This window comes from Bufo gargarizans, chromosome 6, assembly GCF_014858855.1.
Source record: "Bufo gargarizans isolate SCDJY-AF-19 chromosome 6, ASM1485885v1, whole genome shotgun sequence".
NCBI lineage: Eukaryota > Metazoa > Chordata > Amphibia > Anura > Bufonidae > Bufo > Bufo gargarizans.
The window spans coordinates 196,005,170-196,030,096 of NC_058085.1; the positions used below are offsets into that span (position 1 = coordinate 196,005,170).

Here is a 24,927-nt window from a genome sequence, read left to right on the forward strand (position 1 = left end):
TACAATCGTGTGCATCTAGCCTAAATCTGCTATGGGAGATCTGCAGTGTATTTGTCCTCTGTGGACATACCGCAGGGTAAGGCTACTTTTACACTAGCGTTTTTATTGGATCCGGCAGGGTTCAGCAAAAACGCTTCCGTTACTGATAATACAACCATCTGCATCCGTTATGAACAAATCCGGTTGTATTATCTTTAACATTGCCAAGACGGATCCGTCATGAACTCCATTGAAAGTCAATGGAGGACGGATTTGTTTTCTATTGTGGCAGATTATGGCAGAGAAAACGGGTCCGTCCCCATTGACTTGCATTGGGTGTCATCCCGGATCCGTCTTGCTCTGCATCCCAGGATGGAAAACAAACTACAACATGTTGCGGTTTGCTCTCCGGTATGGGAATGCAACTAAACGGAACGGAATGCATTTTTGGAACATTCTGTTCTATTCAGTTCAGTTTTGTTGAATGGGGACAAAACTGAAGCGTTTTTTTTTACCAGTTTTGAGACCCTATGACGGATCTCAATACGGGAAAACTAAAACGCTAGTGGGAAAGTAGCCTTACTTCACATGATATGGGTTTGTATCGGCACTATTTATTCTGTTTTTAGTGCGTTTTTTGTTGTTGTGGTTTTTGGAGCAGATTTACGGTTTAACAACCCTATGGGGAAAACCACTATATATAAAGGTGCAGAATTACACACAGACAATTAACATGCTGCAGAGTTTGAAATCTGCACAACAGATCAATTTCTGCACTCACAAAACACACAAATGTGTACTGTACATGAGATTTGGCAAATCTCATTTACTTTGCTGGTACTGTATTATGTTGCAGTTTTTCTGCATGAAAAACTGCAGGTAATCCGCAACGTGTTCAGTGAGCCTAGAAGTGGAAATTCATCTTAACTTTCAAAATCTTAGCAATTTACCTCTACAAGCTCCAGGTTTGCTTTGCTGAAACAGGTGTGGATCAACGCCAAAACAAAATACGTAAACCCTAAACGCTGGAGAACTCCTGGAATTCGGGCCCAACGCCAAGACACTGCAGAAACAATAATTTGTAGAGATGACCTTAAATTGTTCCTTAACAACACCCATAGAATTTTAAACATGCCACAAAATCATTAGCTAACAGGCCAAGTGGTAAATAGTGATGGCCGAACATCGGCTGGGACGTTTCGCAAACGTGCATTCGTGATCAAATGTTCATGAACCGTGCATTTGCGATGGGCCTCATTTACTTAAATGGCAGGCAAACCTGAAAAACCTTCAGGTCATATTTACAGCCACCAAATACTTACTAGAAGTGCACAAATAGTCCCACAACATGGACAGCGACATGATCAAAAGTTCCCACAAAAAATATGTATTTTAATCAGAGGCCATTTTTTTTGTGTCTTTAAGGGAAACTCTCAAAATGTGACCTGCTGAATAGAGTTGAGCGAACACCTGGATGTTCGGGTTCGAGAAGTTCGGCCGAACATCCCGGAACTGTTCGGGTTCGGGATCCGAACCCGATCCGAACTTCGTCCCGAACCCGAACCCCATTGAAGTCAATGGGGACCCGAACTTTTCGGCACTAAAAAGGCTGTAAAACAGCCCAGGAAAGAGCTAGAGGGCTGCAAAAGGCAGCAACATGTAGGTAAATCCCCTGCAAACAAATGTGGATAGGGAAATGAATTAAAATAAAAATTAAATAAATAAAAATTAACCAAAATCAATTGGAGAGAGGTTCCATAGCAGAGAATCTGGCTTCCCGTCACCCACCACTGGAACAGTCCATTCTCAGATATTTAGGCCCCGGCACCCAGGCAGAGGAGAGAGGTCCCGTAACAGAGAATCTGTCTTCATGTCAGCAGAGAATTAGTCTGCATGTCATAGCAGAGAATGAGGCTTCACGTCAGCCACCACTGCAACAGTCCATTGGCATATATTTAGGCCCAGCACCCAGGCAGAGGAGGGAGGTCCCGTAACAGAGAATCTGTCTTCATGTCAGCAGAGAATTAGTCTGCATGTCATAGCAGAGAATGAGGCTTCACGTCAGCCACCACTGCAACAGTCCATTGGCATATATTTAGGCCCAGCACACACACAGGCAGAGGAGAGAGGTCCCGTAACAGAGAATCTGGCTTCATGTCAGCAGAGAATCAGTCTGCATGTCATAGCAGAGAATGAGGCTTCACGTCAGCCACCACTGCAACAGTCCATTGGCATATATTTAGGCCCAGCACACACACAGGCAGAGGAGAGAGGTCCCGTAACAGAGGATCTGGCTTCATGTCAGCAGAGAATCAGTCTGCATGTCATAGCAGAGAATGAGGCTTCACGTCAGCCACCACTGCAACAGTCCATTGGCATATATTTAGGCCCAGCACACACACAGGCAGAGGAGAGAGGTCCCGTAACAGAGAATCTGTCTTCATGTCAGCAGAGAATTAGTCTGCATGTCATAGCAGAGAATGAGGCTTCACGTCAGCCACCACTGCAACAGTCCATTGGCATATATTTAGGCCCAGCACACACACAGGCAGAGGAGAGAGGTCCCGTAACAGAGAATCTAGCTTCATGTCAGCAGAGAATCAGTCTGCATGTCATAGCAGAGAATGAGGCTTCACGTCAGCCACCACTGCAACAGTCCATTGGCATATATTTAGGCCCAGCACACACACAGGCAGAGGAGAGAGGTCCCGTAACAGAGGATCTGGCTTCATGTCAGCAGAGAATCAGTCTGCATGTCATAGCAGAGAATCAGGCTTCACGTCAGCCACCACTGCAACAGTCCATTGTCATAAATTTAGGCCCAGCACCCAGGCAGAGGAGAGAGGTCCCGTAACAGACAATCTGGCTTCATGTCAGCAGAGAATTAGTCTGCATGTCATAGCAGAGAATGAGGCTTCACGTCAGCCACCACTGCAACAGTCCATTGGCATATATTTAGGCCTAGCACACAGGCAGAGGAGAGAGGTCCCGTAACAGACAATCTGGCTTCATGTCAGCAGAGAATCAGTCTGCATGTCATAGCAGAGAATGAGGCTTCACGTCACCCACCACTGCAACAGTCCATTGGCATATATTTAGGCCTAGCACACAGGCAGAGCAGAGAGGTCCCGTAACAGACAATCTGGCTTCATGACAGCAGAGAATCAGTCTGCATGTCATAGCAGAGAATGAGGCTTCACGTCACCCACCACTGCAACAGTCCATTGGCATATATTTAGGCCTAGCACACAGGCAGAGCAGAGAGGTCCCGTAACAGACGATCTGGCTTCATGTCAGCAGAGAATCAGTCTGCATGTCATAGCAGAGAATGAGGCTTCACGTCACCCACCACTGCAACAGTCCATTGGCATATATTTAGGCCTAGCACACAGGCAGAGCAGAGAGGTCCCGTAACAGACAATCTGGCTTCATGTCAGCAGAGAATCAGTCTGCATGTCATAGCAGAGAATCAGGCTTCACGTCAGCCACCACTGCAACAGTCCATTGTCATAAATTTAGGCCCAGCACCCAGGCAGAGGAGAGAGGTCCCGTAACAGACAATCTGGCTTCATGTCAGCAGAGAATTAGTCTGCATGTCATAGCAGAGAATCAGGCTTCATGTCAGCCACCACTGCAACAGTCCATTGGCATATATTTAGGCCTAGCACACAGGCAGAGGAGAGGTTCATTCAACTTTGGGTAGCCTCGCAATATAATGGTAAAATGAAAATAAAAATAGGATTGAATGAGGAAGTGCCCTGGAGTCCAATAATATATGGTTATGGGGAGGTAGTTAATGTCTAATCTGGACAAGGGACGGACAGGTCCTGTGGGATCCATGCCTGGTTCATTTTTATGAACGTCAGCTTGTCCACATTGGCTGTAGACAGGCGGCTGCGTTTGTCTGTAATGACGCCCCCTGCCGTGCTGAATACACGTTCAGACAAAATGCTGGCTGCCGGGCAGGCCAGCACCTCCAAGGCATAAAAGGCTAGCTCTGGCCACGTGGACAATTTAGAGACCCAGAAGTTGAATGGGGCCGAACCATCAGTCAGTACGTGGATTGGTGTGCACACGTACTGTTCCACCATGTTAGTGAAATGTTGCCTCCTGCTAACACGTTGCGTATCAGGTGGTGGTGCAGTTAGCTGTGGCGTGTTGACAAAAGATTTCCACATCTCTGCCATGCTAACCCTGCCCTCAGAGGAGCTGGCCGTGACACAGCTGCCTTGGCGACCTCTTGCTCCTCCTCTGCCTTGGCCTTGGGCTTCCACTTGTTCCCCTGTGACATTTGGGAATGCTCTCAGTAGCGCGTCTACCAACGTGCGCTTGTACTCGCGCATCTTCCTATCACGCTCCAGTGCAGGAAGTAAGGTGGGCACATTGTCTTTGTAGCGTGGATCCAGCAGGGTGGCAACCCAGTAGTCCGCACAGGTTAAAATGTGGGCAACTCTGCTGTCGTTGCGCAGGCACTGCAGCATGTAGTCCCTCATGTGTGCCAGGCTGCCCAGGGGTAAGGACAAGCTGTCCTCTGTGGGAGGCGTATCGTCATCGTCCTGCCTTTCCCCCCAGCCACGCACCAGTGATGGACCCGAGCTGCGTTGGGTGCCACCCCGCTGTGACCATGCTTCATCCTCATCCTCCTCCACCTCCTCCTCATCCTCGTCCTCCTCGTCCTCCAGTAGTGGGCCCTGGCTGGCCACATTTGTACCTGGCCTCTGCTGTTGCCAAAAACCTCCCTCTGAGTCACTTCGAAGAGACTGGCCTGAAAGTGCTAAAAATGACCCCTCTTCCTCCTCCTCCTCCTCCTCCTCCTGGGCCACCTCCTCTTCCATCATCGCCCTAAGTGTTTTCTCAAGGAGACATAGAAGTGGTATTGTAACGCTGATAACGGTGTCATCGCCACTGGCCATGTTGGTGGAGTACTCGAAACAGCGCAACAGGGCACACAGGTCTCGCATGGAGGCCCAGTCATTGGTGGTGAAGTGGTGCTGTTCTGTAGTGCGACTGACCCGTGCGTGCTGCAGCTGAAACTCCACTATGGCCTGCTGCTGCTCGCACAGTCTGTCCAGCATGTGCAAGGTGGAGTTCCACCTGGTGGGCACGTCGCATATGAGGCGGTGAGCGGGAAGGCCGAAGTTACGCTGTAGCGCAGACAGGCGAGCAGCAGCAGGATGTGAACGCCGGAAGCGCGAACAGACGGCCCGCACTTTATGCAGCAGCTCTGACATGTCGGGGTAGTTGTGAATGAACTTCTGCACCACCAAATTCAGCACATGCGCCAAGCAAGGGATGTGCGTCAAATTGGCTAGTCCCAGAGCTGCAACGAGATTTCGCCCATTATCACACACCACCAGGCCGGGCTTGAGGCTCACCGGCAGCAACCACTCGTCGGTCTGTTGTTCAATACCCCGCCACAACTCCTGTGCGGTGTGGGGCCTGTCCCCCAAACATATGAGTTTCAGAATGGCCTGCTGACGTTTACCCCGGGCTGTGCTGAAGTTGGTGGTGAAGGTGTGTGGCTGACTGGATGAGCAGGTGGAAGAAGAGGAGGAGGAAGCCGAGAAGGAGGAGGTGGCAACAGGAGGCAAAGAATGTTGCCCTGCGATCCTTGGCGGCGGAAGGACGTGCGCCAAACAGCTCTCCGCCTGGGGCCCAGCTGCCACTACATTTACCCAGTGTGCAGTTAGGGAGATATAGCGTCCCTGGCCGTGCTTACTGGTCCACGTATCTGTGGTTAGGTGGACCTTGCTACAGATGGCGTTGCGCAGTGCACACTTGATTTTATCGGATACTTGGTTGTGCAGGGAAGGCACGGCTCTCTTGGAGAAGTAGTGCCGGCTGGGAACAACATACTGTGGGACAGCAAGCGACATGAGCTGTTTGAAGCTGTCTGTGTCCACCAGCCTAAATGACAGCATTTCATAGGCCAGTAGTTTAGAAATGCTGGCATTCAGGGCCAGGGATCGAGGGTGGCTAGGTGGGAATTTACGCTTTCTATCAAATGTTTGTGAGATGGAGAGCTGAACGCTGGCGTGTGACATGGTTGGGACGCTTGGTGACGGAGGTGGTGGTGGTGGTGTTGGTGGTACATCCCCTGTTTGCTGGGCGGCAGGTGCCAACGTTCCTCCAGAGGCGGAGGAAGAGGCCGAGGCGGCAGCAGCAGAATAGGCCGAGGCGGCAGCAGCAGAAGAGGTAGCAGGGGGAGCCTGAGTGACTTCCTTGGTTTTAAGGTGTTTACTCCACTGCAGTTCATGCTTTGCATGCAGGTGCCTGGTCATGCAGGTTGTGCTCAGGTTCAGAACGTTAATGCCTCGCTTCAGGCTCTGATGGCACAGCGTGCAAACCACTCGGGTCTTGTCGTCAGCACATTGTTTGAAGAAGTGCCATGCCAGGGAACTCCTTGAAGCTGCCTTTGGGGTGCTCGGTCCCAGATGGCGGCGGTCAGTAGCAGGCGGAGTCTCTTGGCGGCGGGTGTTCTGCTTTTGCCCACTGCTCCCTCTTTTGCTACGCTGTTGGCTCGGTCTCACCACTGCCTCTTCCTCCGAACTGTGAAAGTCAGTGGCACGACCTTCATTCCATGTGGGGTCTAGGACCTCATCGTCCCCTGCATCGTCTTCCACCCAGTCTTGATCCCTGACCTCCTGTTCAGTCTGCACACTGCAGAAAGACGCAGCAGTTGGCACCTGTGTTTCGTCATCATCAGAGACATGCTGAGGTGGTATTCCCATGTCCTCATCATCAGGAAACATAAGTGGTTGTGCGTCAGTGCATTCTATGTCTTTCACCGCTGGGGAAGGGCTAGGTGGATGCCCTTGGGAAACCCTGCCAGCGGAGTCTTCAAACAGCATAAGAGACTGCTGCATAACTTGAGGCTGAGACAGTTTCCCTGGTATGCATGGGGGTGATGTGACAGACTGATGGGGTTGGTTTTCAGGCGCCATCTGTGCGCTTTCTGCAGAAGACTGGGTGGGAGATAATGTGAACGTGCTGGATCCACTGTCGGCCACCCAATTGACTAATGCCTGTACCTGCTCAGGCCTTACCATCCTTAGAACGGCATTGGGCCCCACCATATATCGCTGTAAATTCTGGCGGCTACTGGGACCTGAGGTAGTTGGTACACTAGGACGTGTGGATGTGGCAGAACGGCCACGTCCTCTCCCAGCACCAGAGGGTCCACTAACACCACCACGACCATGTCCACGTCCGCGTCCCTTACTAGATGTTTTTCTCATTGTTATGGTTCACCACAACAACAAATATATTATTTGGCCCAATGTATTGTATTCAAATTCAGCGGGATATAAATTTGAGGCCTAGTATTTAGGCGCTGGGTGACCGGTATGGATTTAGTGACAGAATTAGACTTGGAAATGCACAGAAGCGTGTGTGTGTGAAGTTATTCTGAATGACCCAATGTGTACCTTGAATATTATATACCCTTTTAGGGATAGATTTCAAATAGCTCTGATATAGCAGAAACCACTAAATTATGAAATTGCTAAATTGGGAATTGTATTTCAACCCAGAACAAAAAATGTGCTTTGACGGACACTAAATAACTTTCCCAGCCACAACAGGACAGCGTTAACGAGAGATTTAGCAGGATATAAATTTGAGGCCTAGTATTTAGGCGCTGGGTGACCGGTATGGATTTAGTGACAGAATTAGACTTGGAAATGCACAGAAGTGTGTGTGTGTGAAGTTATTCTGAATGACCCAATGTGCACCTTGAATATTATATACCCTTTTAGGGATAGATTTCAAATAGCTCTGATATAGCAGAAACCACTAAATTATGAAATTGCTAAATTGGGAATTGTATTTCAACCCAGAACAAAAAATGTGCTTTGACGGACACTAAATAACTTTCCCAGCCACAACAGGACAGCGTTAACGAGAGATTTAGCAGGATATAAATTTGAGGCCTAGTATTTAGGCGCTGGGTGACCGGTATGGGTTTAGTGACAGAATTAGACTTAGAAATACACAGTAGCGGGTGTGTGTGAAGTTATTCTGAATGACCCAATGTGCACCTTGAATATTATATACCCTTTTAGGGATAGATTTCAAATAGCTCTGATATAGCAGAAACCACTAAATTATGAAATTGCTAAATTGGGAATTGTATTTCAACCCAGAACAAAAAATGTGCTTTGACGGACACTAAATAACTTTCCCAGCCACAACAGGACAGCGTTAACGAGAGATTTAGCAGGATATAAATTTGAGGCCTAGTATTTAGGCGCTGGGTGACAGGTATGGGTTTAGTGACAGAATTAGACTTGGAAATACACAGTAGCGGGTGTGTGTGAAGTTATTCTGAATGACCCAATGTGCACCTTGAATATTATATACCCTTTTAGGGATAGATTTCAAATAGCTCTGATATAGCAGAAACCACTAAATTATGAAATTGCTAAATTGGGAATTGTATTTCAACCCAGAACAAAAAATGTGCTTTGACGGACACTAAATAACTTTCCCAGCCACAACAGGACAGCGTTAACGAGAGATTTAGCAGGATATAAATTTGAGGCCTAGTATTTAGGCGCTGGGTGACAGGTATGGGTTTAGTGACAGAATTAGACTTAGAAATACACAGTAGCGGGTGTGTGTGAAGTTATTCTGAATGACCCAATGTGCACCTTGAATATTATATACCCTTTTAGGGATAGATTTCAAATAGCTCTGATATAGCAGAAACCACTAAATTATGAAATTGCTAAATTGGGAATTGTATTTCAACCCAGAACAAAAAATGTGCTTTGACGGACACTAAATAACTTTCCCAGCCACAACAGGACAGCGTTAACGAGAGATTTAGCAGGATATAAATTTGAGGCCTAGTATTTAGGCGCTGGGTGACAGGTATGGGTTTAGTGACAGAATTAGACTTGGAAATACACAGTAGCGGGTGTGTGTGAAGTTATTCTGAATGACCCAATGTGCACCTTGAATATTATATACCCTTTTAGGGATAGATTTCAAATAGCTCTGATATAGCAGAAACCACTAAATTATGAAATTGCTAAATTGGGAATTGTATTTCAACCCAGAACAAGAAATGTGCTTGAACGGACACTAAATAACTCGCCCAGCTACAGCACTAAGGACAGATTTAGCTGGATATAAATTTGAGGCCTAGTATTTAGGCGCTGGGTGACAGGTATGGGTTTAGTGACAGAATTAGACTTGGAAATGCACAGTAGCGGGTGTGTGAAGTTATTCTGAATGTCCCTATGTGCACCTTCAATATGATCTACCCTTTTAGGGATAGATTTCAAATAGCTCTGATATAGCAGAAACCACTAAATTATGAAATTGCTAAATTGGGAATTGTATTTCAACCCAGAACAAGAAATGTGCTTGAACGGACACTAAATAACTCGCCCAGCTACAGCACTAAGGACAGATTTAGCTGGATATAAATTTGAGGCCTAGTATTTAGGCGCTGGGTGACAGGTATGGGTTTAGTGCCAGAATTAGACTTGGAAATACACAGTAGCGGGTGTGTGTGAAGTTATTCTGAATGACCCAATGTGCACCTTGAATATTATATACCCTTTTAGGGATAGATTTCAAATAGCTCTGATATAGCAGAAACCACTAAATTATGAAATTGCTAAATTGGGAATTGTATTTCAACCCAGAACAAGAAATGTGCTTGAACGGACACTAAATAACTCGCCCAGCTACAGCACTAAGGACAGATTTAGCTGGATATAAATTTGAGGCCTAGTATTTAGGCGCTGGGTGACAGGTATGGGTTTAGTGCCAGAATTAGACTTGGAAATACACAGTAGCGGGTGTGTGTGAAGTTATTCTGAATGACCCTATGTGCACCTTGAATATTATATACCCTTTTAGGGATAGATTTCAAATAGCTCTGATATAGCAGAAACCACTAAATTATGAAATTGCTAAATTGGGAATCGTATTTCAACCCAGAACAAGAAATGTGCTTGAACGGACACTAAATAACTCGCCCAGCTACAGCACTAAGGACAGATTTAGCGGGATATAAATTTGAGGCCTAGTATTTAGGCGCTGGGTGACAGGTATGGGTTTAGTGCCAGAATTAGACTTGGAAATACACAGTAGCGGGTGTGTGTGAAGTTATTCTGAATGACCCAATGTGCACCTTGAATATTATATACCCTTTTAGGGATAGATTTCAAATAGCTCTGATATAGCAGAAACCACTAAATTTTTAAATTGCTAAATTGGGAATTGTATTTCAACCCAGAACAAAAAATGTGCTTTGACGGACACTAAATAACTTTCCCAGCCACAACAGGACAGCGGTAACAAGAGATTTAGCGGGATATAAATTTGAGGCCTAGTATTTAGGCGCTGGGTGACCGGTATGGATTTAGTGACAGAATTAGACTGGGATATGGCCAAAAAATAACCACACTATTGCTGGTTAAATGCACTTGGTGATGGGCGCAGCTTGCCCCTGATGTAGTATATGGCCAAAAAATGAACAGACTAGTGTTAAGGCCGATTCATTGGCCTGTATTTGTGGGAGGGGCACGGTTGCCTATATCATGGCACCTCTGCCCCTCCTTCAATGAACGACGTGTCAAACGCTGGCCTCGTTCGGTGCGTGAAGTTGCGTCTGGTCCTGGAAGTTCGTTTCCACGCAAAGCAAGCTACTAGATCAGGTAAGTGGCTGCCACAATTGCAGTCTCGGCTCACAAGTCCGGCCGGCAGTGCCGGCTCCCTTAGGTAAGAGGGGGCCACACTGCACCGGAGCGTCTGCCAGGAGCCCCGACTCCCACGTGGCATGAATCGTAGGGTGCAGGGATCAGCGCGATCCCGATTCATACGTCTCTCCTCCCCTAATGTCTGGCACGGGCCGCTGTGCCATTAGCTAGGTAGGGCTCTCGGTAGCTGTAGTTAATTCTTTCCCCTCATGCCCCTCATGTCCCCCATGTCCGCTCTGGCCCTTGTCATGTCAGCCGCACACTCACCTCAGCGTCCTGCTTGCTGTCTCCTCCGCTGTCTGCCCGTGCTGCAGGTGGCCGGCGCTGTGTGAGCTCCCCCTGGTGGCCGCCGGAGTCAATGCAGTCCATGGAGCAGTGTTGGTTGTCACAGGCTCCCTCTGGTGGCGTCTGCCGGCTGTACAGTCCATGGTGCTGTGCCCTGTGTTGGCTCCATCTAGTGGCCACCAGGGGTTATGACCACAAAAAAAAAAAAAAAAAAAAAGGGAGTGTTGAGAAATGGTGTGTGTGTGTGTGTATATATATATATATATATATATATACATATACATTTAATCATTATAGAGTGTTACCCATGCTTCACTGATGGAGTTTAAGGAAGGGGCGATATACTTGTTCAGTGCTAGTTAGAGGATCTCCGTATTGTTGGGCACACGCCTCTACGCCTGGCGGTATGTCGTACGCAGGGATCTTACATATGAATTATTCCAGGATCTGTGTCGTCCTTCTTCCAATATATTCTGCACGTTGTTCAACCATCAGGGTACAGTATGGCAGTAGCTGTGTCGTGTTACTATTCCTCTTCTCTCCTTCTGGTGGTGGGTCAGTTGTGCCACCGTCAGACTCATCAATCACTGGGGTGTTCTAGGTTCAGCTATCGCTTCTCCTCGGCTCAGGTCCTCTCGTCCCTTTTCACTCGTATTCTTCACAGTTGCATGGGTCTCGACCTTCCCACAGCTTACGTCACATGATCCCGGTGTCGGTTGGCAGTCAGAAATTGATTTGTGCATGCTGTATTTACAGGATATGTCACGCGCTTCAGACATAGTGGAGGCTTCGGTCGACAAGAACCCCGCCAGGATGTCAGAAGGGGGCAATGTGTCGTCTCCTCGCACTTGGACCGTCCCTAGGCTGATGACGGAGATGTCCAGACGGGGTGTTTCGCATCCCGCTTCTGCTGGGAAGGCTGAGTTATACCGGTTATTGTCATTAACTAAGGCCCTCAGCAGCAGGTAGAAGTCTCAGTGGTCACTGTTCAGAACTCGCTGACACAGATCCATCTGTTGTTGAAAACAGTAGGGTAATTGCCTGTCGGGATGTGTCAGTGGTCCTGGAAGGCCGGGACCACAGGCTGAACCGCAAGCTCACGGTACCTGAGTTTGTGCTCGTTTTTAGTTTGTACAGAGACGTAGTCTGTTCAGTTCGTCCCGAGAGAAGGGTTGAACTGGATTTATACTTGTTCAGGATAACAGAGTTGGGCTACAAGTACGGTGGGAGTTCCTTCTACGACTACCATTGTTCTTCTCGGTCAAGGCAGCTGCCACCTCAAGTCAGTTCCAGTTTCTTACTAACTGGGCCAATATTGATTCAGAGATTTGTAGGCATTTCGCCGGGCTTAAAGCACTATCATGCTCCCTGTGCCAGTCAATTGACCATTCTACGGTGTGGTGTCATAAGGCTGCCCAGAGTGAGAGGTCTAGTTCTACAGGTCCTGTTTCCGGCCCGTCCGATTCACACAGATCCTCTGGTTTAGGTGACAAGCTGGGTAGACCCATCAAACTACTCGGCAGGTCACAAATTGTAATAATTTCAACCATGCGTCCTGTAACTTCAGTCAGTGCCGCTTGCTACACATATGTACTAACTGCTTCAGAGCCCACCCTAAGTAGTCTGTTCATTAAAAGAAGATAATAATTACATGTGTGTTGTCAATATAGTTCGGTTGCAGCAGTTCCCATACTTAACATCAACTCTCGTCCCATCAGAAGAGGTTAGCATGAGATATGTCACCATAGATCAAGCCATCGCTCTTATCTTACAGTTAGGTCCCAGCACCATCCTTTCTAAAGCTGATATTGCAGACGCCTTCAAATTACTACCGATCAAACCATCCCTCTGGCAATGGCATGGCATCAAATGGAGGGACCTTTATTATTTTGCTTTCAATCTCACATTCGGGTCTAAGAGTAGCCTGTGGTTATTTGACCAATTAGCCAAGGCTCTCCACTGGATTTAGTCCATGAATTCCACTGTAGCTATGTTATTCACTTCCTGAATAGTTTTTAATTATTGAGCGTCCTGACACTCCCCCCAAAGACCTTCGTTGCTACTGGAGTGTTTCAGACAATTAGGGGTTCCTGTCTCTCCCAAGAAAGTGGAAGGTCCCTCCGCAGTCATCACATTCCTTGGTATAGTATTGGACACCCAGAACATGGTTGCCAAGGGACAAATTACAGAGAATCAGGGAAGTCGTTCATAGTTTCACATCCACTAGAGTGATTATAAAGTTCAGCTTCAGTCCCTGTTAGGTATGTTGAACTTTGCCATGCGTACAATTCCGCAAGGTAGGGCATTCGTATCTCGTTACTTTCACTCCTTCCTACAGCCCCTTCCCAGGATAGCAGCATAGGTCTGGGCGATATGGTCATAGCTGACTTGAACATGTGGAATCATTTCTCACGCAATGGAATGGCATCTCGCTCTTTGTTCCCACAATATCCGGCAACTCCCCCGTAATTTTGTCCGACGCCGCTGCCAATACAGGTTTCGCAGCTATTTTTGGCAATCATTGGTTAGCAGACAGATGGCCAATCGAAGTCAGTTCCATTCCTGGGTTTTCCGTACCTCAGCAGTTTTGTACTCTAGCCCTTAGTGGCAGCATCCCATACCTGGGGTCAAAGTTGGTCAGGTCAGACAACGTCCTTCGCGTCCGATAATGCAGCCGTCATCGAGTTTCTCAATAGTGGTTCTTCTAAGTCTGTATGTCATGTTATTTCTTAGGCGCCTGGTCCTTCTGTCATTACAACACCAGTTTCGTTACATAGCTTCACATAGCCGGTAACCACAACGCAGCAGACGACGCATTATCTCGTTTATTACCCTCTTTTCACAGATCTGTCCAGAAGCCGATGTCATCGGGAGTCCAGTCCCGCCATACGCTGCTCTATTCCTTCCATAGACGCTCATCTCGCCACCGCTCGGTCACTGTTAGACAAGTCCCTCTCACCCAATACAGCCAGAGCCTACCAGACAGGTTGGAGAGCCTTCCAGAGATTTCAGGACTCCTGTCCGCAAGGTGACACTGAGTTCGTTCCGTACATCCTGGCGTTTATAGGTTACTGTCACCCCAATCTGAAACTATCCCACGCCGCGGTCAAGTCCTACCTCGCAGGGGTGCAACATTTTAGAGCCATGAGTTTCACCCAGCCAGGTTCGTTGTTTTCAATCCATGCCATTAAAGCTACTCTGAGGGGTCTCGAGAGAAGCGACTGCGAGACACGCACTCGCCGGCTACCCGTCACTGGCCAGCTTTTCCGCGACCTTTCCGACCTGCTAGACAAAACCATTCGGTGCACTGCATAGTTGATAATTAAGCTGCCATGTACCTGGCCTTTTACGGGTTGAGACCGGCCGAGTTTACCTCCCTGGCTAACAGTAGCAGATACGTCACTCTCGGTCAGCTCTCGGCTTCCAGAGATGGTTACATACTCTCGCTACTCATCACCAAGACCTCTCAGGTAGGCACCCCGACCCAGGTGTTTCTTCCCGACCTCTCATCAATGGGGCCCCGTGCGCGTGCTGCAACAGCTTCTGTCCTCTCTGCCAAACAAACCGCCCGACAGTCCTTTGCTACCATTCCATAATACTCACCTTACCTGTCCCCAATTCATAACTCATATTCGCGTTTTACTGACTAATCTGGCAGTAGACCCGTCCTCAATATGCGGGTTCGGAATCGGGTTCCAGCACATATAATCATAAGACTAGGTCGTTGGCGTTCGTCATGTTTCAGCCGCTACATTCCTTGTCCATATACTGAAATGAGTCTTGCTTGTCAGAATTTGGTGTTATGAATAAATGTTTGTAGCGTTCCGATATGATAGGAATTGTTGCTCTTTTTGGCCTCCTTCAGCTATTCCTTCAACGTCGCGGTTCCGGCATAACTCTAACCGCTTTAGCTAGCCAGCAGGTAGGAGTCCTTCTTTCGTGAGTGCCCCGACCACAAGTGTTAAGGCCGATTCATTGGCCTGTATTTGTGGGAGGGGCACGGTTGCCTATATCATGGCACCTCTGCCCCTCCTTCAATGAACGACGTGTCAAACTCTCCCACCCTACCCACCCTCATTCTCAGCTTCACACCAAGGGGATGGCCTCCTTCAGCTATTCCTTCAACGTCGCGGTTCCGGCATAACTCTAACCGCTTTAGCTAGCCAGCAGGTAGGAGTCCTTCTTTCGTGAGTGCCCCGACCACAATTGCTGGTTAAATGCACTTGGTGTCACAGCTTGACCAACCACACTACTGAGGGTTAAATGCACTTGGTGACGGGCGCAGCTTGCCCCTGATGTAGTATATGGCCAAAAAATGAACAGACTATTGCTGGTTAAATGCACTTGGTGACGGGCGCAGCTTGCCCCTGATTTAGTATATGGCCAAAAAATGAACAGACTATTGCTGGTTAAATGCACTTGGTGTGATAGCTTGACCAACCACACTACTGAGGGTTAAATGCACTTGGTGACGGGCGCAGCTTGCCCCTGATGTAGTATATGGCCAAAAAATAAACAGACTATTGCTGGTTAAATGCACTTGGTGTGACAGCTTCACCCTGATGTAGGCTTTAGCCAAAAAACAAACGCACCATTGAGGGTTAAATGCACTTGGTGACAGGCGCAGCTTGCCCCTGATGTAGTATATGGCCAAAAAATAAACAGACTATTGCTGGTTAAATGCACTTGGTGTGACAGCTTCACCCTGATGTAGGCTTTAGCCAAAAAACAACCACACCATTGAGGGTTAAATGCACTTGGTCGCAGCTTGTGCTGGCGCACCACAAGACACAAAATGGCCGCCGATCACCCCAGAAAAATGTGACTGACAAACGGTCTGGGCAGCCTAAAAACAGTGAGCAATTGAGGATCAGCAGCTCAATGATCCACAGCTGCAGATCGATCAGTTAATCAAGTCCTTTGGAGGAGTTAATCTGCCTAATCTCGCCCTACTGTCGCAGCCGCAACCTCTCCCTACGCTAATCAGAGCAGAGTGACGGGCGGCGCTATGTGACTCCAGCTTAAATAGAGGCTGGGTCACATGGTGCTCTGGCCAATCACAGCCATGCCAATAGTAGGCATGGCTGTGATGGCCTCTTGGGGCAAGTAGTATGACGCTTGTTGATTGGCTGCTTTGCAGCCTTTCAAAAAGCGCCAAGAAAGCGTCACAAAAGCGCGAAGAAAGCGACGAACACCGAACCCGAACCCGGACTTTTACGAAAATGTCCGGGTTCGGGTCCGTGTCACGGACACCCCAAAATTCGGTACGAACCCGAACTATACAGTTCGAGTTCGCTCATCCCTACTGCTGAAGCCTAGAAGAATTTTATTTTAGGCCACGGGAGTACGGGCCCCAAAAATTAGACATTCACCTTAAAGAAAAGAACTAGTGATTATGTGGCTGGAGGTATATTAGACGGTCAGTGCATAACAATTTTACTGCAGGCCAGTGGAGTACAGGCCCCAAAAATTAGGCATTCACCAGACAGAAAACAACAAGTGATTATATGGCTGAAGGTATACAGGAGAAACTCGAAAAATTCTAATATCGTGCAAAAGTTCATTTATTTCAGTAAGGGTACTTTCACACTTGCGGCAGAGGATTCCGGCAGGCAGTTCCATTGCCGGAACTGCCTGCCGGATCCATCAAAACGTATGCAAACTGATGGCATTTGTCAGACGGATCAGGATTCTGATCCGCATGAAAAATGCATTGAGTTGTGGATCCGTTTCTCTGGAAAAATGGATCCGGCATTTATTTATTTTCAAATTTTTTGCCTACTTCTTCCTTTCTGCTGCTCTGTCTCTCACTGAACTCCCCTCCTCTTCCTCTCTTGTGAGTACCCACGTGACGTCCATCAACATGTCATCATCGTCACCTTCACCACCACTGACATTAGAGATCTCTTGAGAAGGCAGTAACAGCGGGGACCACCCTCCTTGGGCTAATCTGGGTACTGTCGTCAGACCGCTGGGTGGCGGCCATTGCTACCTCCTCTTCCTCATCCGATGCCAAGAATGTCTGCACATTGGTAAGGTCTGGGAATGGATGGGAAAATAAGTCCTCTGACTCGAATGGAGGGGCTATGGTGGTGGTTGTGTCTTTGGGGGTTCACACAGCAGAGAGTGAGGAGGGTGCAGATACAGATGATGAGGAGGGTGCAGAAGGGGAAGGCTGAATGAGCCACTCAACCTACTCTGGTGCGTCCTTTGACGTAATCGCATGCACCTTCTCCAACTTCCCACTTAACTCTCTAGCCTGGTGCACCTGCCCCTGCCACTCCTGCGGAACGGCCTGCCTCTTCTTTTGCCTGTCATTTTCAAAATGACCCTGTGCCAAAGACCCTAGAGAAGAGCAGTATTTGTGAAAGCAGGTATATCGCAGACCTCGATCAGGATTTGGTGGAAGCCGGTGTATCGCACCCCTCAATCAATATTTTGTGGAAGCTGGTGTATCGCAGGCCTCAATCAATATTTGGTGGAAGCAGGTATATCGCACCCCTCAATCAGTATTTTTTGGAAGCCGGTGTATCGCAGGCTTCAATAAATATTTGGTGGAAGCAGGTATATCGCATCCCTCAATCAGTATTTTGTGGAAGCAGGTATCTCAAACCCCTTAATCAGTATTTTCTGGAAGCAGGTATATAGAACCCCTTAATCAATATTTGGTGGAAGCAGGTATATCACAACCCTCGATCAGTATTTTTTGGAAGCATGTATATCGTACCCCTCAATCAGTTTTTTTGAGGGCAACAGGTATATCACACCCATTGCAAATAGTTGTCCGAATAATGCTTGTCCCTCTATATACCTGCGATAGTACAGCAGAAACGCACACAACTGCTGTACAATACAAATGCACTATAATATACTTTCTATGTTACAGTGGCAAAACACTAGAATGTAAAATGGCTGCCAGATCAGGTTCTGTGATAGGATGGGAGTGTGTCCATATGCTGAAACTTCTCAATTAGCTGTCCTGTCTAAGTTCGGTGCAATGCAAAAGAATATGGTGCCAGCAGACATCGCCATATGTTCGCATGTTTGGCGAATCGCGAACAAGCAACGAAACGACCGCCGGGCGAACCGTAGGGCCATTTCTAGTGGTAAACAGACACGGCATGACTACTTTATTACAAAAACCTGCAGTTAGCTATGTGGAGCATTAATTCAAGAGAGCAGGTTTTCCACAAATTAGAATGGGAAAATCAAGCCATCTGAGGGACATGGTCACTTTTGGGGGATTTCTCACACTTTGGTTTCAAGCATATATTGAGAATGGTGTAATCAAAAACATCCTGTGAAAGCCAATCCTATGAACGTAAGCAACATGATGAGGAAAGGAGACAGGGAAGATGAACAGGCAGCAAACTGGAGCCGAATACAATGTTGTTGCTCCATCTAACATGTCTGAATGTACAACTCATTGGGACAGATTGATCAAAGCTGATGCAAAGAAAAACTGACTTAGTTGCCCATAGCAACCCGATTCCACCTTTCATTTTGCTGGGCTACTTTTGAAAATAAAATTATCTATTTGATTGGTTGCTCTGGGCAACTCAGCCAGTTTTCCTTTGCAGTAGTTTGATGAATCTCCCCCATTGTTCTTTAGTATGGACTGACTCGCATGTCATTGCTGCCTAAGGGAAACAGAAAGTTAAGGGCTGTTTCACACGAGCGGATGCCGTGCGTGGCATCTGCTCCGTGAAAGAGTGCCAAAACCCGATGCAGACTGCAGAGGCACGGAGCATTATCAGTCATGTTAATGCTCTGTACCTCTGCAGTCTGCATCGGGTTTTGGCACTCTTTCACGGAGCGGATGCCACGCATGGCATCCGCTCTTGTGAAACAGCCCATAAGACTCTAGGGGGCAAAAGAGAGCAAAAATTGTATCATGAACAGTGGAAAAACATCTCCTGGTCAGATAAATTTGGAATTCTGTAACACCATGCAGATGGAAGAGTCAGGGAATATGAAACGAAAAACTCTTTCTGCAACGTATCCATAGTTCAGGCTGATAGACATAGAGTACGGGTACAGGGAATGTTTTCACCTGGTTCCTTGATATCTGTAGATGTGCATTTAGACAGTAAGGTATAGTTCACACTTCAGTGTTTAGTTAGTGATTTCTCTCAGTGATTTTCTGCCAAAACAAGGTGTGGGTCCATAACACAGAACGAGTGCAGATTTTTCCATTCTACTTTATCAATGGAGGTTGCATTCCCTATTTTGGTTTAAAAGTGTGACCTAGGCCTAAGGCTTACCTCAGCATTGTGAGAAACTAAGTTCATCTATCCATGGCAGAAGGACACTTTCAGCAGGACAATGCACCTTTCATCAAGGGTTGTACACTCATGAATTGATTCCAGGAACATGGCAGTGAGTTTTCTTTGTTTCACCCACTTCACAGTCTCAAATCTTAGCCCTATAGAGCATCTTTTGGATGAGGTACAGCATGCTGTCCAGAACTTTTCACTACTTCCTCCTAATTTGCAGCAATTTATGGGAAGCAATGCTGTGTCTGCATGGACTAATGTTCCTGCAGAAAGATCTTAACACCTAGTGGAGTCCGAGCCACAGTGAATTGCTGCTGTTCTGAAGGCCAACGGGAGTCTAAAGCACTACTAGATAGGTGTTTCTAATAAAGTGGCCATTCATCAGTGGTCCTCACTACAGGCAGAGAGTATTCTAGATTAATCAAAGTGCTCACTAGCTCCTTGCTGTTTTATAACTGTGCGAGTAATCCCTTTAGTGCAGCCATTATGGCAGTGACGTTATATCTATAAAACACAATAGATACACAATTTTATGCCTATTATCACTGTTATCACATAAAATGAGCGTTCCTATTGCAGGATAGTTGTTACATGAATTAAACAGAAGTTAATTGCATCTAGAGGATAATAGGATAATGAACAACTTATTGTTCATCACTTTTGTAACAAAAGGGGTTAATCTGTGTGTTACTGGTATTCTTACGTAATCCCAGTCTCGCACAATATAGGATTTGTGTCATAGTAGTAACATGCTTTTAAGATACTGTACATTACATTAAAGAGCAGTGGTCATCATTGCAGGCAGAGAGGATTCTAGATTAATCAAAGTGCTCTCTAGCACCTTGCTGTTTAATAACCGTGCGAGTATTCCCTTTAGTGCAGCCATTAATGGATTACTCTTCTCTCTTTTAATTCATTCCTTTCATGTTCCAGAAACCTCTTCATGTCTATGGACTGTACAATGCATTGTGCTTGCTATTGCCTCATATCGCCTCGCTCTTCAGAGAAGTGCACATTCAATTAATCAATGGAAGGTGACAAGAAAATGTATCTGGAGGAATCTTTCTTTAGTAATTGTCAGAGTAGCAGATATATTTGGCACCCTGGACTGTGGGATCACAAAAGTTTATTCCAGTGTTGAACACACAGCATTTACTATGTAAACTATATCACTGCAGGGAAACCCAACTATCTCCTGCAGGCCTTGACAGTAAACATAGCAATCAGAGCCATCCATTATTGTTAATAAAATGTTTATATTCCACAGCCAATTCAATATAATCAAAGACATGTACATGTCCATATATGTGGATTGGGTGTGGTCAACTGGTTCTATTAGTGATAATTAATGTTGAGATAATAAAGCTTCGTATCATAGATCCAAAGTCAGTTTGTTCAAACACTTTGGTTTTAATGTTGTCTCCACATAAAACATTAAAACATGGAGCCAATACATTTTAATGCTGTAGAGCAGTGGTTCTCAACCTAGGGGTCGCGACCCCTTTGGGGGTCGATCGGCCCTTTCCGGGGGGTCGCCTGAGGCTTCCTATTGTGGGTCGCCCGCACAACGGCAGCGGCCTCTTATCCTCGCGCACAGGAAGTGATGTCCTATCACTGCCTGTGCTTGAAGGAGCCTGACGTCTGGACAGGTAAGTCGGGCCGCCTGTCTGCTGAGGTCCGAGTTTTTTCGTTAATGACACCGCCGCTGAGCACCACTGCCATCAATGATTTAATTGAGCCTGGCTGAGCCTGGCTAATTTTATTTTAATTATTTGGCTAAGCAAGGCTTAATTTATTTGGGGGGACATGAAGCACGGCTGATTTATTTATTTGGGGGACCCTGAGCACTTCTGATTTATTTATTTATTTGGGGGGACATGAAGCACGGCTGATTTATTTATTTGGGGGACCCTGAGCACTTCTGATTTATTTATTGTTTTGGGGGGACATGAAGCACGGCTGATTTATTTATTTGGGGGACCCTGAGCACTTCTGATTTATTTATTTAAGGCTTAAATAAATAAATCAGAAGTGCTCAGGGTCCCCCAAAGAAATAAATCAGCCGTGCTTCATGTCCCCCCAAATAAATAAATAAATCAGAAGTGCTCAGGGTCCCCCAAATAAATAAATCAGCGGTGCTTCAGGTCTGCTTAAAATTTAAGCAGACCTGAAGCACGGCTGATTTATTTATTTGGGGGACCCTGAGCACTTCTGATTTATTTATTTATTTGGGGGGACATGAAGCACGGCTGATTTATTTCTTTGGGGGACCCTGAGCACTTCTGATTTATTTATTTTGGGGACCCTGAGCACCATTGATTTATTTATTTGGGGGAAACCTAATGCACCACTGATTTATTTATTTGGGGGTACCCTGAGCACCGCTGATTTATTTATTTGGGGGAGACCTGAAGCCCCGGTGATTTATTTATTTGGGGGACCCTGAGCACTTCTGATTTATTTATTTGGGGGGGGGGGGACTTGAAGCACCGCTGATTTATTTATTTGAGGGGTACCCAACATTTTGTCTTTGTGATTAATCACTCTGCTTTAATTATGTTCAATTTGTAGCAATAAAAAAGCAATGGCCGGACTGAGAGGGGGCGGAGCCCCCTTTAGGGGAGGCCTCTATGACGGGGGTTTGGTTTAGTGAGCTAGAGGGGAGGGGGGGTCGGAATAGTCGGAATAGGGTAGTGGGAGGGCTATAGGTAGGGACAGAGGGTAGGATAGGATAGTTTGAGCTGGGGGTGGAGTTAAGGGGTTAAATAGGGTGGGAAGAGGAAGGCAGGACGCCATTTTAGGTAGAGAAGAGAAGCATCCCGCCCACCCGTCCCTTTTGGTTGGAGTACTTTAGGGATCGGGGTTGGGTTCGGGGGAGGGGTTTTGTGAGGAGATCATGTCACGGCGGCTTGTGGCGGTGGGGGGGGGTCCTTGGAGTTGGTCATGGTGGAATTTGAGGACAATTGGGGGGGCCCCACGGTTGGGGCTGGACTCCCAGGTGGACCGAGAGGTTGTGGTGAATCAAGGGGGGTCATTCGGTGGTGCCTTTGAGCTGGGCATTACGGCTGGAGGCAAGAATGGCTCACCCTGGTTCGGCAGCTCGATGTTTGGGGCTTCAAGGACCTCCCCCCATTGGGGGTTTACAGTATTATGTATGTTATGTTGTAATTGTTATTTAATAAACGGCTGCTGTGGCCATTACATTTCCAGCTGGTGGTATGGGGATCAATGGTGGGGAAGTGTAATGGTGGAAAAGGGGGGTTGTTAGAAGTGGGCTATTAAGGTGAATGGAGGTGGCGAACGGGAAATAACCAATACGCTCGTCATACATCCTGCATATCAGATATTTACATTACAATTCATAACAGTAGCAAAATTAGTTATGACGTAGCAAGGAAAAAAATTTAATGGTTGGGGGTCACCACAACATGAGGAACTGTATTAACGGGTCACGGCTTTTAGAAAGGTTGAGAACCACTGCTGTAGAGACACCACATTAAAACCCAAGTGTTTGAACAAATCAACTTCGGATCTCTCATCCAAAGCTTGATTCGCTCAACACTAGTGATAATTAATAGATGTCTACTATAAATAAAGTACTGTGCATGTGTGGAAAGATAAGAATGCTGTCAAAAATAGAAGTGTTAATAGTTTATTTTGATCAATTAACAGAATGAAAAGTGAATGAAGAAAAGAGAAATCTAAATCAAATCAATATTGGTCACCACTCTTTTCACAACAGCATCGGTTCTTCTAGGTACTCTTGCACACAGTAACAGTTTTTGAAGGAACTTGGCAGGGAGGTTGTTCCAGACATCTTGGAGAACCAACCACAGATCATCTCTGGAAGTAGGCTTGCTCAAATCATACTGTCTCTTTGTGTAATGAAGTTTTAGACTTAGACTGTATGTAGCAAATGTGTGGAGTGTGGCTTAGCATATAGGTGGAATGGCTTAGGAGGGGATAATGTGTGCCAAAGTAGCACCAAAGTTTTGTGGAAAAAAATACTGCTACAAAGTAAGCCAACTTACAATAGTTGGAGTAAAGTTTGATAAATGTGTCTAGTTGGACACCACATTTATCATTCAGCATGAGCCACTGTGATAAATTTGGTGCAACCTCAGACTGCCTGATGTAAGTTTACATTGTCTACATTTTAAAACAGAATTAGTAAATCTGTGATTATGTTCTTCTACACACTATGCTGTAATATTGAGGTTAGTACCTGTTAACAGCTATTCCAACCCTCAAACTTAGGTTTTCATGGAGCTAGGACAAGGAATTTTGGTGGCCTAGGCAGTTAAAGGGGTTATCCAATTTCAATAAAGCCACCACATGTGCCGGGCCCCTCACTGGTAATATACTTACTCCGCTCCTGGTCCCCGCACCGCCGTTGCTGCTTCTCCCTGCACACGGATGAAAACATCCGGTGTTGGGGGGAAGCAGCCAATGGCAGGCGGGAACGAGCCTCCCTAGCATCGCAGGTGATGATAGGGAGGCTCGTCCCTGTCCCCGCATGCCATTGGATACCCCCCCCCCCCCCCCGACACCAGATGATTTCACAGAGAGAAGCAGCAGTGCCAGTGCAGGGACCAGGAGCAGCGCCAGGAGAGGGGTAAGTATATTACCGGTGATGGGCCCAGCACATGTGGGGGGGGGGGGGGGTTCTTGAAATTGAAGAACCCCTTCAAGGCAAATTGGGGCACCCACCCCATACACAAATATATATTTTTTGTTTATTTGACTCATTTATATAGTGACATATTCTGCGGCGCTTTACAGACATGTCGCTTACAATATAAGTTCCCTATCGGTATGCCTTTTCAAATAGAATTAATTCACTAATACTGACTATATCAATCATACACACAGGGGCGGTCATACTACCTGTGCAGCTGGTTCAGGACCAACTAATAGAACAAGGTGGAATTTGGGCACAGGACCTCTGATCAGCAAGTCTGCAAATAAAGATTGTGTGACACTATAACTGTACAGAGAATCAGCAACTGTAAGTACAGAGTCCCTCTCATACTGCACTATGGAGAGTGGCCTGAAACCCCCTCAAGGACTGGATGTCACTTCTTCCAATCTTTCACAGACATTGAGACAGTGGAAAGAAACGTTTACTATGTATGTGGATCTGACAGTGGCACCCAGAGATGAGCAGAGGAAAGTAAAACGGTTTTATTACTTAGTTGGGGAAAAAGGCAGAGAAATATCCCAGACCCAGACAGACAGCACAGACAGCCTGGCACCAACAGACATACTGCAGGCATTTGATAAGCACTGTGACCCCAAAAAGAATGAGACAGTGGAGAGTGGAGAGATACAAGTTCTTCTCCAGGAATCAGGAGGATGGCTGCAACCTGTGGATTTGGGGACATCAGGGACTCCCTTGTCAGAGATAGGATAGTGTGTGGCATCACCTCAGAGAAAGATTACTGAGGGAGGAAGATCTGGCTTTGGAGAAATGTATGCAAATCTGCAGGACTGCTGAGCCTGAAGATGATGGAGGGCATCAGTGATGCCTCAGTACATGCAATATCTGTGAAAGGGAGAGCAAGGTCCAGGCTCCCTGCGAGCTCAGTCCAGTGTAAATACTGTGGCAAAAGACACGAGAGAGACAAAGATAAATGTTCAGCACATGGGGAGACCTGCAGGACTTGTGGCAA

General features: G+C 46.8%; 1 protein-coding gene across 1 annotated transcript in view; it reads right to left on the reverse strand.

The window, feature by feature from the left end:
• LOC122942431 (heparan-alpha-glucosaminide N-acetyltransferase-like) overlaps positions 1-24,927 on the reverse strand; it is a 458,936-nt gene that overhangs the window by 302,019 nt on the left and 131,990 nt on the right. The window contains exon 5 of the mRNA XM_044300048.1: positions 930-1,042. Within this exon, the coding sequence (XP_044155983.1) occupies positions 930-1,042 (113 nt within the window). The remainder of the gene's footprint in view (positions 1-929; positions 1,043-24,927) is intronic.